The sequence below is a fragment of the Ochlerotatus camptorhynchus genome, unplaced genomic scaffold (assembly GCF_037179485.1).
Source record: "Ochlerotatus camptorhynchus isolate MF236.1 unplaced genomic scaffold, CSIRO-AGI_Acam_v1.1 ptg000434l, whole genome shotgun sequence".
Classification (NCBI taxonomy): Eukaryota; Metazoa; Arthropoda; class Insecta; order Diptera; family Culicidae; genus Ochlerotatus; species Ochlerotatus camptorhynchus.
In genome coordinates this window covers 4,365,764-4,381,586 of record NW_027040920.1, presented here as the reverse complement: position 1 = coordinate 4,381,586, position 15,823 = coordinate 4,365,764, and the positions used below count along the sequence as shown (strand labels likewise).

General features: G+C 42.6%; 3 protein-coding genes across 5 annotated transcripts; 1 reads left to right on the top strand and 2 right to left on the bottom strand.

Annotated features, from left to right (window-relative positions):
* Positions 1-4,715: 4,715 nt before the first annotated feature.
* Positions 4,716-7,730, bottom strand: Naa35 (N-alpha-acetyltransferase 35). Of its 2 annotated transcripts, XM_065234434.1 has the most exons (9): positions 7,629-7,730; positions 7,242-7,575; positions 6,722-7,180; positions 6,616-6,663; positions 6,434-6,551; positions 6,191-6,372; positions 5,936-6,130; positions 5,095-5,877; positions 4,716-5,013 (listed from the first exon to the last, which is right to left on the bottom strand). In XM_065234434.1, exons 1-9 carry the CDS (start codon positions 7,661-7,663, stop codon positions 4,870-4,872), a joined length of 2,298 nt encoding a protein of 765 aa, XP_065090506.1. In that variant the 5' UTR covers positions 7,664-7,730; the 3' UTR covers positions 4,716-4,869. The 2 variants fall into 2 exon arrangements, with proteins under 2 accessions (XP_065090506.1, XP_065090507.1); XM_065234435.1 differs by lacking the exon at positions 6,616-6,663.
* Positions 7,731-10,797: 3,067 nt separating this feature from the next.
* LOC135711563 (tRNA N(3)-methylcytidine methyltransferase Mettl2-like) lies at positions 10,798-12,215 on the top strand. Of its 2 annotated transcripts, none has more exons than XM_065234433.1 (3): positions 10,798-11,027; positions 11,239-11,805; positions 11,872-12,215. In XM_065234433.1, exons 1-3 carry the CDS (start codon positions 10,900-10,902, stop codon positions 12,194-12,196), a joined length of 1,020 nt encoding a protein of 339 aa, XP_065090505.1. In that variant the 5' UTR covers positions 10,798-10,899; the 3' UTR covers positions 12,197-12,215. The 2 variants fall into 2 exon arrangements, with proteins under 2 accessions (XP_065090505.1, XP_065090504.1); XM_065234432.1 differs by having other exon boundaries at positions 10,920-11,175.
* A 1,911-nt stretch (positions 12,216-14,126) lies between these two features.
* LOC135711562 (uncharacterized) lies at positions 14,127-15,564 on the bottom strand. The gene is made up of 3 exons (XM_065234430.1): positions 14,998-15,564; positions 14,548-14,930; positions 14,127-14,480 (listed from the first exon to the last, which is right to left on the bottom strand). Exons 1-3 carry the CDS (start codon positions 15,394-15,396, stop codon positions 14,306-14,308), a joined length of 957 nt encoding a protein of 318 aa, XP_065090502.1. The 5' UTR covers positions 15,397-15,564; the 3' UTR covers positions 14,127-14,305.
* Positions 15,565-15,823: the final 259 nt, after the last annotated feature.

Genomic DNA, 15,823 nt, shown 5'->3' with positions numbered 1-15,823 from the left:
CTGATCAGGGCTACGATGGATGGAGTACAGTGCTGCGTGAAGATATCGGTTGCGTTATCGGACCCGTTTGAAACTCGCTTCGCTGAAAGGACTTCGACAAGGCGATGGTCTTTAATGCCTCCTGTTCAACATTGCGCTAGACGGTGTTATGAAACGTGCGGCCTTTAACATGCGGGGCTCGATCTTCAATAAGTCCAGCCAGTTGTTCTGCTTCGCTGACGACGTGGACATTGTCGGAAGAACGTTTCGGGCGGTGGTGGAGCAATACACCAGGCTGAAACGTGAAGTAGAGAAGGTTGGATTAAAGGTGAATACGTCGAAGACAAAGTATCTGTTAGCTGGAGGAATCGAGCGCGATAGGGCTCGCATAGGCAGAAGCGTGACAATAGACGGAGATGAGTTCGAGGTGGTGTATGATTGGTGACGTCGGATAACAACTGCAGCAGAGAAATTCGTAGACGCATAATTGCCGGAAGTCGTGCTTACTAGGGACTCCACAAGACGCTGAGGTCGGGTAAACTTTACCACCGTACTAAATGTACCGGGGACGATGCTCGAGAAGGACCTGGAAGCACTGGGCGTTTTTGGGTTGCTAAATAAGGAAAAGGAAAAGGTTTCTGGATTTTGAAGTTGACTGAGCAGTTTCTCAGTAGGTCAAGAATTTGGGTGGTTGCTATCTATGTTAAGACAATATAATGAGGAAATGATAATGTTTGCTTTATTAGAGTTAGGAATTGAGCCAACGATGGTTTATAAGGGACAATTAATAGATTGATCTATTTGGTAGTTTATTGTTGTTTTACATAAACAGGCTGGATGAAGCCCCAATGATTTTAACCTTATCAACTATGGTAAAAAAAAATACATTCAAGCATGGTCATAACATAAAAAAAAACATTAAAAAACGTATATCTTATAGTCAATATCTTAACTCCTGCCGGCGAAAAACAGAAGAAAACTTTCGACGAAGCGCATCACGGGAGAGATGAAAGTCGAAAACAGATGCAACTCTGTTGAATGTTCTCTGCAGTCCGCAAATCGCACCGTACGCTCCATAATTTGTGCGACGTAGAGGCAGTCTTAGCATAAGGTTATTACGAAGCGGTCGGGGTTGAACATTCAGGTCAATTTGCCTCAGGATAGCCTCACAATCTGTCCTTGTAGGATATCGGCCACGGTTAGGGCTCTGTTTGTGTCTCTTCTAGTCCGGAGAAGTTCTAGGTCGATAAGTTGACAACGGCTTTCGTAACTTGGTAATCGAAACGGATCGTTCCAAGGCAATCTACGCAACGCAAAACGAAGAAAGCGACGTTGAACAGATTCAATTCTCTCGGCACCGTTGTTGTAGTTTGGGTTCCAAACCGCTGAACAATACTCAAGCGTCGATCGAACAAGCGAACAATAGAGAGATTTTAGACAGTAGATATCAGTGAAGTTTTTAGCTATCCTAAAAATGGACCCTAAAGTTCTTGACGCCTTATCAACAACCTATGCAATGGTTGCTTGAATGAAAGCTGCGAATCCAAGATCACACCAAAGTCTTTCACCTGATTCACGCATTCAATTGTCGAGCCAAGCAGGTCATAGCTAAATATTATCGGTTGTTGTTTTCGTGAGAACGTAATAGCGGAGCATTTGGCTGGGTTCACTACCATTCTGTTTAACCTGCACCAACTAGCGAATACATTCAGTTGACGTTGAAGAGAGTGACAGTCAGCAATGGAGCAGATTCGTTGGAAGATTTTGAGGTCATCTGCATATGATAACCGAGGAGCTTCGATGACCAGATGCACGTCGTTGAAGTACAGTATAAAAATTAACGGTCCCATGTGGCTTCCCTGAGGTATACCTGATGTGGCGAAGAAGCTAGCTGATCTGCAATCTCCTATGGCAACATTTAGTAGCCGACCGGTAAGATATGATCGAAACCAACTCAGAAGATTACCGCATACTCCGAGCCTGCCGAGTTTAGCAATCGCAATAGCATGGTTCAACTTGTCGAATGCTGCGGATAGGTCTGAATAAATAACGTCCGTTTGAACCCGATCCGACATGCTTTCGGTTTTATACGATGTGAGACACAGCAGATTGGTAGTTGTAGAGCAGCCGACAGTAAACCCATGTTGATCAGCACTCAAATACTGCTTGCAATGGGACAGCAACGGTTCCATAATCACTAGCTCGAATAGCTTCGAAACGGCACTTATGTCGTTTTCGTTTTTACTACACTACACCGGTGTAGTGTAAGCAGCAATAAGCGCGAGTCATTGACAGCTCATCATCATCTGTTTGTAAACAAAGGTGTAACCGATAGCTACACCCTGAAATTTTTCGGTGTTCGGCGGTGTAGCACCGGTGTAGCTATACCGCAAAAACGAAAACGAGATTAACGATGTAATTCCTCGATAGTTATCCACAGCTCGTTTCCTTCCTTTTTTGTGGACGGGAAACATGTGCGCAAATTTCCAGCAAGATGGCCGAAATCACGCACGAGTTTGTCCTCAACAGTGACAATTAGAAGAGGGTGATGTGGAACTAGCTTAGTTAGTGCACAAGGAGCCGAGGAAATTGATGGAGCCCTGTCCTGTGTGCTCACGCAGCAGAGGTTCAAACTACGACCATTTTCATTAACTACATGGATAATTTGAGAAAGCGTCGCTGCGCTGTAGTTGTCGAGAAGGCTAATAGCTCCTACGTGAAATGTAGAGCTATCAGGATCTGGATACAGGAATCCGCTATGAGATGGACTCCACGAAACGCCTGGCAGATTGAAGTCACCAAAAATGAATATCTCATCAACTGAAGTGGAACTTTCGACAACTGTGAAAACTGACCGACAGTGAGTATCGATGAGTTCATTGTCGCGGACTCGATCAGGTGGAATGGTGCGATCACCCAGATTGATGGCTGTCCAAACCTGCTCCACATTGTTCCATGAATCGTTCTCGATGGCCATTGCCTCCAACCCGCTACGGACAGCTACAAGGACACCTCCACCAGTAGATTTACGGCTGTTGTTAGGATTCCGATCGCAACGAAAGACCTCATAGTCAGGACCGAAGACTTGACTGGAAAGCGTTCGATAATCGAGCCACGTTTCGCACAGGACAATAATATCGTAGCAACGATCCTAAACAGCTAGGCGGTACTCTTCAACATCAGAATTCATTCCACCGGCGTTTTGGTAGAAGATCACGACGTCCTGCTTGCGGCAAGGAATCGAACGACTGCTCTCCCTGGAAATCACAGATACATCAGGCAATAACTGACCATCATCAAGTCTCATTGGATACTCGCCAAAGTGAGTGGGTTGGAAGACCCCCTCTCCGCATCCGACAGCAGGTCCGGAACGACTATGATGAACGAAGGCTGCTGATGGCAGGACTGAGACGGAGGGATTGGGGGCTTCCATGGGGCTTTCTACGGCGCGTTCCGGGTTTCCAGGATTAGGTAGTTTAAGATATATCGTGTTACGACATCGTTACACGAAAACCTTCTAATCAGGAGTCATCATTATATCAAAAAAGTATCAGAAGCGGCGCTAGAGGAAAATTTACAGGCAGTTCCGACTCGTTGAATGACTTGTACTTTTAATCAAAAAACTGATGGCATATCTGTCCTCTTAGATTCATATCAATCCATCCTTCTTACATATGGTACTTTGAAGAGGATCATTAGGTTCTTTACTTAAAATATACGACAGGTTTCTGTACATAACATTTTGTTTAACTGCTTTACCACCAAGCCTGTAAAATGCGTGTCTATCAGAGTTATTAATCGGTAGCTCGATAACGTCTTATGCGAAATTCCCATTGAAGACGTTACCGAGTTATCAATTGACAACCCTGGTGTCGATGCTGTGACACTGCACTACTGTGCCGATACCAAGAGGCAAGCTTGTTCACAGCATCGAGAAACAATTTGAAGGCTTGGTTGATAGAATCAGGTTGCAGATTATCCTCTGGAAGAATAGGATGGTCTACGCTTTCTTTTTGCGGTTGTTGATATCTATCTTGTCGCCACACAGCATGATCAAAACATTCTCGCACAATCACACTTAATTCCGGTCCCAGGTGGGGACATTTTTGCACGTAACACATCGATTGTCTAGAACCTCTACATAGCTCCTTGAAAAAAAATCTAAAATGATCTTAAAAATTCTGTTAAGTGACTGTATCCTGGAAATCTAGTCCAGTATATAAAGGTCTTGAAATTTGTCCAAGGTCCAAAATCGTAATTTTGTTTTTGAAGAGAGGACGAAGTATATGGTTACTTGATTTGGCATCGAAATTCACGGATTTTCCTGGTGATTGCAAAGTGTCGGCTTTTTCCCCCAGTTTCCTCGTTCATTGGGTTAAGTTTTCTTTATTACGGAAGCTTACAGCCTGGGACTGATTCATCTCCGAGGTTCACTGGTCATTCTGTTAAGTACATTTTGATTCCGACGGATTTATTTTTGGTAAATAATTTTTCCCTAAACTAAAGCGGTTTGCAATAAAAAAAAAACCTTGCAATTTAAGACTAAGCAAGAACTAAACATGAAGAAACTGCAACTGTAATATTATATAAACATACAGTTCAATAAACTCTACTACTCAATAAATACAATATCCTAATAATAAAAATATAAACTTTCTCAGAGATCATGTCAAAGTTAAGTTTGATGTACATATGTTCGGATATACAAAAAATGATAAACGCTAGACACCTAACTGATTTGATATTTTACTATGCCCTCTTTAATACCGGACAGCATACGTACGTTTTCTAGACTGACTCCACACACTGACACAATAGTACCTACACAATTAAATTGATGGTTACATGATTGAACGAACACAGGACACGAAGACAGAGCCCTCTGTCTGCTCACTTGCGCTGCTTGATGATGGGGAAAAACCGATGACAGGAAAAGTCAAATTCCGGTGGCGTCTTGGACTGCCGATTCAGTCCACTGGCCAGCAGGTTCATCATGACAAAGTTCATCTTGGCCACCTTGACGATTTCGTGCCACTGAAGAAAGAAAAGAAAAACAAACCATAAACAACCATGCGCCTCCATGGAAATGCACCAAAGTGTGGAGTTGAAACGTACCTCCTCATCCGGATTCGGATAGGACTCGAGCAGGACGCGAGCCTCATGGAAGTGCTTGGCAGCGGCAGCGTACAGTTCCTCCGCCGGCGACTTGAGCAAGTAGGTTTTCATCAGTTTGAAATCCGAATAGGCCATCGGCGGCGGGGTGGACAGCGTGGCAAACGGTGCGAAACGATGCTCGAAGCGAACCTTCTCGTTGTCGAACATTGGCAGTGGTTCCGGAATGCGATCCTCGCCGATGAAACCCCCCAGGGCCTTGTAGTACCCTCCGCACATGTTTTGCATCGCCTGATTGAAGATGATTTCCTTCCCGTCCGTTTTGCCTTTTCGTTTCTTAACCTTTGGCTTCTTTTGATTGCCTTTGGCTCCCTTCGGATCCAAAACGTAGTCCTGTTCCACCAGGAATGTATCCGCTCGCGTCAAAGCTGACACTATCCAGCCGAACAGGAACTGATACAGATACCAGAATATGTACAAATATTCGTGTACCGAATACAATTCCAACTCCAAACCGGACAGCAGGAAGAAGGACATTGCCCGCAGGCAGTGGTACAGGACCCACGTTCCGAAGCACGCCAGATGCTGACGAGGATTTTCATGCTTCATCGACAACGAATGTAGATAGGCGTCCACCCGCTCGGCTTCGTCCTGAAGATTCGCAAAGTTGGACAACATGATGCCGAGCTTGTCTCGCTGCCGGGCCCGATTGTAACCGCAAATCTCGAACAGCACGCTAAACGTATTTTCGTTGTACGCGAAGAACGAATCAACGCAGTTGATTGCCTGTAGGTGGAGCAAGATTGTAAATCGATTTGCACAATACCTAAGGACGGTTACTCACAGCAGGATTGGAGGCAAGGGGATTGTCCGCAAGCAACACGGGAGGAGCAATGAAGGCCTTGGCTGATTCCTTCAAAACTTCGGTTAGTTTTTTGGTTCCGAATACCGTATCGTGTGACGGTAGATACAGGGTCTGCAAAATACTTCTCGACAGCAGACAAGGGCCGAACTTTTTGCTGAAGTCCATAAAGAAATTCTGGAACAACGGAATGCGGTCATGAGAGGACCCACACAGAAACGATTACTCCCAACTTACCAAAGCACTATGATAGTTGGTGCAGTGAACGATTTTACATGCATGCTTCAACCGCTGAATCAATTCAGCCAGATACTGAATACAGGTCGACCGTTCCTTGATTTTTGTGTATCGTGGAAACGTCGGAGGCAATAATCTCTGATTGACCATCATCGAGAATCCCATTGGATTCGGATTGTCGGCTGCAAATGAAATTGTTTCTTGATAACAAATTCAAAATAATCATTTAAAACAATGACTCACTGCTCGACGCGGGTTGCGTTCCGAACTCAATTGTCTTCTCCATCACTTGCGTCAGCTCGAGTGCTCCATTCAACGTCTTCACGATGTCGATCATCTCCGTTTTTGTGGGAGACACATTCTGCAAAATTACAAATCTAATTAGCATCAATAGAAATATAATCACCGATTGCGTCATCATTTACAGTTACCGCACTTGCAGTCGTATTGCCCACATGCCAGGAAGTATTTTGCTACAACACATACGATTACAGACAACTACAAAAAAAACAGTACATTCCAAATAGATACCTTGGTAGGATACAGTGCCACCAGACACTGCAGGAACAGCCTGGTGAATTTCAACCGGCTAACCAAAGCATTGATCTCCTCTTTCTCCTTTTCACCGTCGACATCTTTGGCCTTCTTCAGCCAATCCTCCTCCGCACTCTTCAGCATATTGCACGCCTTCGTCTCCGTCACTTCCCTATACATATCGTACCCGTAGTTACTGGGCTGGAAATCCTCTTCCTCGTAGACCCTCGCCCGCAGAATAAAGTTCCGAATCAAGTTGATCAGCTTGTAGATTGCAACAGCAAAAGCCTTCATTCCCTTATCCTCAATCTTATCCGGCTGATGTAGGTACAGACAGGTTAGCACCGTTTGTGCCATCGAGTGTCCCTCCAACCACGACACCATACAGGAATACGTCGCATCGATAATCCCGATCAATTCCCGGCTCTCCAGATTAGCAAGCTTCATTTTACCTTCCTACGATCATAATTCAACGAATCAGCTTCCACCCTCTTCTCCCAGGCTAGTCAACACTCACCTCAACAGCAGTCTGGAAATTCAACGGAGTCGCCTCCTTGTTGCAGCACATTCCAGCATCCATCTTCGGGTCCATCATCTCGATCGCTGACATGGCATCGAACAACCCGAACATGTTGTCATGGATCAGCTCGCCCAGTTTGAGCTCCTTGACGCAGCCGAAAAATTCCTTCGTGATCTCCTTCCACTCCCGTTGGATCATCTCCGGTGGCCCAGCGCCATTGCCGAGGAACGCTAAATCCGGTGGTCCATCGCCAGATGGGATTACAGGGATTCCAACTTCCAACGGAGATGACTCTTCGCCGTCGTCCAAGTTTGATTGTGCAGCAGTGTTACTGTGGTGAATTCGAAGAGATAAAAGTATTTTTGAAAAGATCGAATAACTAACCTCAAGTCCTGGGGTTCCAATGGATTTGAGTCCATTTTTGTGCTAATCTATGATGAAAATTCGAACGAAATGCTCCCAAATTGCATCCAAACATTCGATCAGAGAAAAACTTTTGACGTTTCGAGCGTTTTGCGGAGCGAAACGTCAATGCTACACTGAAGCAAAAACACACAAACAGGAATAAGATGCGTTACACTTGTTACACAACGCACTACTGATTCACATAGTTCAAAAATGGACAAAACTACAAAATGTAAATAATAATAATATTGTGGTTTCTATGAATACACGAAACGAAAATCAATTATTTTATTCATGTGTATCACTTATACATTTTTGCCAAAACATCAGCCTTATACATTCCATAAGACAAACCACATAGGTCCTATAAGAATGCATAAAAGGTATTTGTGACCGCTTATACATTTAATTTGAGACATGATCTTCATTAACTTTTTGCAAGGCGTCTGCTTATTAGATGACTTATACATTTTATGAATAATCAGCAATAGAAATTTGCCAAAAGGTATAAGGAGATTTCTATCCGTGTACTTAATATGTTAAGGTTCTACAAAGGGTGTTTACTTCTTCTTTTTGAAATATTCTTCGATCATCATTTTCTAAATGTATGGGTAAAATTCATTGGAAGTTTCTGATATTTATTCACCATTAAATACATCTACTCATCTATATTAATGAGTCAAACTTCACAATTGCTTGTTTTAATAAACCTAAATCCATTGCTAGAGGCAATACATCTGGCAACGCTTTTTCAATGATACTTTTACCACAGACAAACAGACATAACACTCGCAAGTTGTTCATCGAACAAGCATTTAACGGTCAATTTAAAAGTATCGTAGTTGGTAGTACCGCCACCTGTGGCGCGCATACTCAATTCTTTTGCGTTTGACGTTTACGCACTACCGACATCTGTTCAGCGTACTACCCACCACACTGTACTCAACAGATGGCGGTAATGTTTTAGCGACGATGTTTTACAGTGAGAAATATTCAATGAGTTATGTCTGTTTGTCTGTGCTTTTACCATCGACAAACCGACATGAATGACCATACATGGTATCATCAAATTTCTGATCAAAGCACAAAACTGACATCTGTCACCGTGTTCGCGAAAAATGTGTATCCTAGCCATGAACACGCATACAAAATGTATGAGCTGGTTCGTGTCTAATCTTTTCCGGGCAAATTATTTTTATCTAGATAACAAATTTCTATGGTTTTGACAGATGGGATCGCTGCACATTTGAATCCGCCGTTATGGATTCTCGATCAAGAGTAAAGTTTAAGTTTCATGTCGGTTTGTCGGTGCTTTTACTAGAGTCGGTGTATAATGAATCACGCCAAGAGTGAAGCCAAGTCTACCTATTGAACTGTCAAACCGGCTACCTATCGTGCAAAGTAAACAAACATTACGATGCTATGAGAGGTCAACGAAAGGTATTGCAATAAAATATAAAATATAATCGAAGAAATGATCATAATCACGCAGTGAGCATTAAATTGTCATGGGATACGTTTGGTAATGATCAGTAATGAGAATTTCTACTATTGTTTGATAAGATAATTTGACAAAATCACTGATATGATGATTTACTACAGCCGCTATTTTTTTCTCGCTAGAAGTCATTTGAAGTTGATGTAGAAGTCCTCTGTTGCAAAGTGAAAAGAAAGGGAATCTTTCGAAAACCGTGATGCGAGTTCAACTGTTTTTCTCTTGGCGTGACTCATTATACACCGACTCTTCTTTTCCTGCTTTCCTTTATTTAACGTCGGTCTCTGTTCCGCAATCTAGTGCCAATCACCGACGGACATCGATTGCCATCCATTGACGGCAATCGAATGTGCAGGAAGAGAGCTTCCATACCTGCGTATAGGATATCGCACCCATTCAACACACATGGGCCGGGACCAACGGCTTTACTTCCCTTCTGAAGGAAGACGTGACCAGAGATTTTTATGCCTCAGAAAAATCCCACCGACCTCGGCTGGGATTGAACCCAGACCCATCGGGGTGTTAGAAAGCAGTCACGCTTACCACTACACCACCAGCGCTGGCTTATACACAGACTCTAACTTTTACAATTGCCGGCAAAGCAGTAAAGTTGAAGTGGTTTTCTTGGTGTTCAATTTTGTTCACCAAGAGTTTTGAGTAGCAGTTGTTTTGGATTTTGTGTTATTGTGCTAAACTTCGAAGAACACAAGTAAGTAAATACAGTGAATATGTTTTACCCAGGAAGTTTTGGTTCTAAAATCATGAAATACAAGTGTTAAATTTTTGCATTAATAATATGAGAATGTATGTGTAAAGCAATGATCACGAAACGAAAATCAATTATTTTATTCATGTGTTTCACTTATACATTTTTGCCAAACATCAGCCTTATACATTCCATAAGACAAACCATATAGGTCCTATAAGAATGCATAAAAGGTATGTGTGACCGCTTATACATTTCATTTGACACATGATCTTCATTAACTTTTTGCAAGGCGTCTGCTTATTAGTTGACTTATACATTTTATGAATAATCTGCAATAGAAATTTGCCAAAAGGTATAAGGAGATTTCTATCCGTGATGATGATTGAAGAATATTTCAAAAAGAAGACGAATACAAATTTAATTACCCTATGTAGAACCCTAAACATTGCTATCACTATGATATTATATGCGTTTAATTGGAACTAGGAATAATTTTTCGGTCATCACAACAAAACTTTATTTTTCTCGGATCGGTGCGAATGCTACTTTCCACATGATGAAAATTTGCTCTTGATTTCAGTTATTTCGTAAAATGGACAGAACTGGCAGCACTGATGAAACCGAAACTTCATGTAACGCTTATAACGGTAACGGTTTTCAAACGACAACAAACCACTGTCAAAATCATATGTTTACTTTCTGAGACGAACACGCGCAACATTTGAAAAGGTCTATCATCTTTTGAAATCAAAACTTGTATATCCCTTTTCACGCGAACCGATGTACGTCAAGTACGTGCCCGCAAACCAATAGCACTATCGTAACTTCCACTACCCGATGGTGTTGTAGGTATGCGTGGGCGTACTTCAGTTCGCGCAAAAGTTTTGTGTAAAAAAAAAATCGTACGCTCTTTTCAAATACTACGCCAGTGTTCTCCATCGTTTCTCGCAAACGTGTCGTGAAATTTGGTTTTAAAGTTTAATTTATTAAAGTAGGTATTCGCCGTAAAATAAGTGAATTAAAAGTGTGCATTCCAATCAGTACGGATGGAAGCATCCCGTGCTGAAGAATCTGCGTTGCCCGCTGTAGAGGAGGACCCGATCAACATCAAGCGACCACAGTTCGGCAATCGCTTTCTATCCGATGATGATGATGTATTCCGGCACAATGCTTGGTAGGATTCTGTCCCGCTGCCACCAGAGGCTCCCATTCTTCGCGACGAGGTTTTACTGTGATTACGAATTCACTCGTTACCGGAAGAAACCTCGCATCGGCGAAAGATTTCTCAAAGATCCCTCAAGGGTCTTTGATTTCAACACTTGGTTGGTTGTGATCCGGCTACGAAGATCACTAATGGATTCTATCTTTTGATTTCACCATTTTAGGGACAATGTCGAATGGGATGATGAGCAAGAGCAGGCCGCTCTCGAGGGGGTTAAGAAGAACTCGACGGTCAAGTTGACCGTTGAAGACGCTCATAAGTTGGAACTGGAGGCGGACAAGAACTGGGACAAGTTTTACGGGATTCATCAGAATCGGTTCTTCAAGGATCGTCATTGGTTGTTTACCGAATTCCCGGAACTGGCTCCACGCAACACTAAGGATGCTCCGGAAAGAGTGTTTCCGGAAGGGGTTGAAGGTATCACTTCAAAAGTGGCCGATCTGCAGGTGAATCCCAGTATGAAGCGTACCATCTTTGAAATTGGATGTGGCGTCGGAAATACAGTGTTTCCGATTTTGAAATACAGCGTGGAGGAGAATTTGAAAATCTACGCCAGCGACTTTTCGAAACAGGCTATCCAAATTCTGAAAGACAGCAAAGAGTTTGACGAGAAACGATGCGAGGCATTCGTGCTGGATGGTACGGCGGAAAATTGGGACGTTCCATTCGAGGAGAACAGTATCGATATTATTGTGTTGATATTTGTGCTGTCGGCGATTGATCCCGAGCGGTACGTATGGATATTGCTTCAAAAATTGAGGGCTGGTTTAACGCGTATATTGATTTTCATTTTTAGAATGCAACACGTGGCAAATCAAATCAGTCGCTATCTGAAACCGGGAGGGTTGCTGCTGCTCAGAGATTACGGTCGATTCGATCTGGCTCAGCTCCGGTTCAAGCCTGGAAAATGCTTGAAGGAGAATTTCTACGTTCGAGGTGATGGCACGCTGGTTTACTTTTTCACGCAAGACGATCTACGGACGCTCTTTCAGAATGCCGGTCTGGTCGAGGAGCAGAACATTGTCGACCGGAGGTTGCAAGTCAATCGGGGAAGAATGCTGAAAATGTATCGCGTTTGGGTGCAGATTAAGTATAGGAAACCTTTGGAGAACGGGACGTAAATGTATGTTTTAAGCAAGATATTTACTTTTTTAATTTTCTTTTCAAAGAAATCCTGCGGTGTGGTTGATGGGTGGGCCTGTACTTGGTGGGGAAGAAGTAGACCTATACGGTACACAACTTCAATCCTGGAATTTGAACAATCCTTTACTGTCATTAGAGATTAGAGTATAATGCGTCTCCATCATAAATTTCAAATTGAAAAAAAGTGGAAAGTTATGGTCACTTCTGGCGATGAAAAATCACGTTACCCTTCTCAATTCCATTCAGGAACCCAAGTGCATACATACATTGAGCGGTAACCATGGCACCAGTGTTAGAGGAAATGATTAGCCAACCTGAGCCTTTTGTTACCCCCTTCACGGCGGATAGGAGATCTTACTCGCAGTTTCGGAACTACCGAAATGTGATTAGGATCTACACTTATTTCGATCAAAATTTGGAGCTGAGTTAATTTCAAGCAGCTTTGTGGAAAAGAAAATTTTTTGCTATCTCTTAACGTTCTCATTTTATAGTATTTTTTTAGTATTGAATTAGGGTGTACTCGAAAAATTAAGTTTTTCGATCCCAAATCCATAAAGTACCTTAACTATAGAAATGAACTGGGAAGCTATTTGAGCAGCCATGTAGAACGACAGAGTCCTCTTAGCTACTGATTTTAGTACCATTATTTGGTCAATGTCATTTAATGTAGATATTTATTTTTATATTTAAGTTAAACAATGATCAATTTGCCCTCGGTTTACGGTAAATTAATTTGAGAACCACCCTAAGGCTCTGAACCATTTGGTGGATTACTTTAACTTTTGGTTAAAATTTGACAGATGGAAAGTTATCGATTAACCCTGCTATCCGTGCGTGGTTACTTCTGACAGACAAGAAGTAAAATTTTGACAACCTTGGCTAATTTCTTCTCGAAAACCGGTCGATCAACAGCATAGGAATTTTCAAACATAGAAAATAACTTTCGAAATGTCACTGCCTAAGGCTGTGTTCCATTTGGTGATTTTGCACCTAAATTTGACAGATGGAAAATTTTCAAATAATCCTGCTGTTGTACCAGACTTATTTCTGACAGACCAGGTATCAATTTTGACAAACACCTTTTCGAAAATCGAACAATCAACAACAGAGGGATTTTCGAACATTATAATTTATTTTCGAAGTGTCTAATTTAAGTTAAAAATTCACCAAATGGAACACAGACTAAAAGGCATTTAGACTGTGTTCCATTCGGTGAATTTTCACTTAAATTTGACCGATGGTAAATTTTCAAATCAACCTGCTATTCTAGCAAACTTATTTCTGACAGACACTTTCACTAAAATCGGCCAATCAACAGCAGAGGGATTTTTGAACATATTAATTTATTTTCGAAGTGTCAAATTTAAGTGAAAATTCAGCAAATTAAGCACAGCCTTAAGGAGTAAAACTTCATCGAAGAAACCAGAACATGCTTAGGGCAAGGGGTGTTCAACGCTGCACATCCCAACCTGTGCCGAGTACTTTATCTGTGGTGAAAACTAGGTCAAGCGTTGTGCCGAACGTGCCGAAGTGTGGCAATCAAGCTATAAGTCTCAGTAACCGATGAGTTTGATAGCCCTGCAGTTATGACTTTTGAGATTGTGTGTTTCCATTTTCAAGTCAAGGACGGAAAAAGGTCGTGAAACTTAATCCCAAGATAATATTCACCGAGCTGGTTGCCGGTCATCCACTTCAAGGAAGTGGCACTCGAAGATTAGCCCCTCCGCGAGAAGGAGAAGGAAGACAGACCCAAGTTACTTTCACATGGTCGCGTTGTTTTCAGAAAAGAAAAATAAATAAGAGGTACATCAACACAGCTTTTGTTTGAAATAAAATCAAAATTTATTGAAGAAAATCTGTCGTAAATAATTCATGCCACTTAAGGATACATTAAGTAAACGACATTTAAGAATTACGCATAAATTCGGCTTAATTATAAAATATTCTTAAATCTGATTGCTATACACATAAAACCGTACAGTAGTCCGTAAATTAGGAAAAGCTCTCCTCCGAGTATCACATTCATTCACATTGAAGTGCTTAAACCTAAATAACCCTGATCAATCAGACATGATGTTCGTCCTTTTTTAGACAGCAATATCCCGGTACAGTTGAATGAAGTCGGCAAAACTGTCTGCGTAGAAATCGGGCATCTCTTCCGGTTTAGTGTGAGCCATCAACATATCCATCGAGGTACCGCCACTTAGCAGCAGCAACTTTTGAAAACCACACCGAGATCCGAATCCCATGTCCTGCATAAGCCTGCGAATCGATTTTGAAATTTCAAATTAGACACAACTATCTACTCGTGCACAATTTCATAACTTACATATCCCCAATGAACAGCGTTCTCTCCGGTTGCGTCACGTTGAATTGCTCCAGGATGAACTGAGACAAGGCTTGACCCGGTTTCCCGAGCACCAGAGCTTCCCGACCGGTAGCACGTTCCAATACTTCCAGGAAGTAGCCCGGCCCAATCACATCGCGACCATCGCCGCCCAAAGGAACAATGTAATCCGTTGCACCGGCAAGTAGCAGGCATTCAGGATTTCGCTGCAGATAGCACTTTGCTCGCATCAGGTGAGCCAACGAGATGTTAACGTCCAAATCCATAACAACGGCACCGACCTTGGGGCTTTCGGTTTCCTCAAAGTACTCTGTAAACACTCGAACCGAGTCGGCCGCTCTGTCATCGGCGAATTGATCGGTGGGCTATAATTCCAAAACAAATACATCGTAAGATTGCGAATCACGTTGTTTGAAGTTTAAATAGACTTACCCCATCCAAAACCGTAAATCCTTCGTTGCGTAAATAATCCTTGAACACCTCAGTGGCAATGCAGTAAACCGCATCCTGCATGTTGATCGCCTTCAGGTATCGAACCGTTGTCAACGCCGGGTGAACGATATCCAACTCATGCGAAGGAATTCCAAGCTTCAAGAACTTTTGCTTGTACTCCTCCATGGTGCGCATGCCGTTGTTGGAAATGAACGCCAGCTTCTTGCCTTTCTTCTTGAGCAGTTGCAATGCCTTATCCACGTTGGGGATCGGACCGGTGAAGTGCCAAACCACTCCATCGCAGTCGGACATGATGGTGTCGAACGATTTGGAGAACTCACGCTTCTCTTCCTTGGAGAGATCCAAAATGTGACGGATTTGTCCCTGACGGTGCTTCATGATGAATGTGTCTTGTTGAATAATACGACGAATGCACACTGAATCGCTTTTCGCTTTAGAGTAATAGAGGGTAATAGGGTAATGCAGTTAACCTGTCTTATCGAATGCAAGTTTGGAACTGATGAACCAACCGGCTGAGAGCGCTCTTTAATAGAGCTGTGACCTAGCCCCGGTTCTGATCCGTCGGAAATTTCCATCGAGGTATTTTCAACTTCTTGCTACTTGCAATTGTAGCAACCGGCACGATCACTACCAATACATTCGAGGATCATCTTGGTGAGATGTCCTTTGGATGAAGTCTTTCGCTTTTTTGTTTTGTTTACTGTTTAGTCTTTCGCTTACTGCGGCAGGTAGCCCACCACGTGTACCTAGAATGAATATGCGATGGGAATGTATGCAGAAAATAAACTACCCACACCCGTAGCAT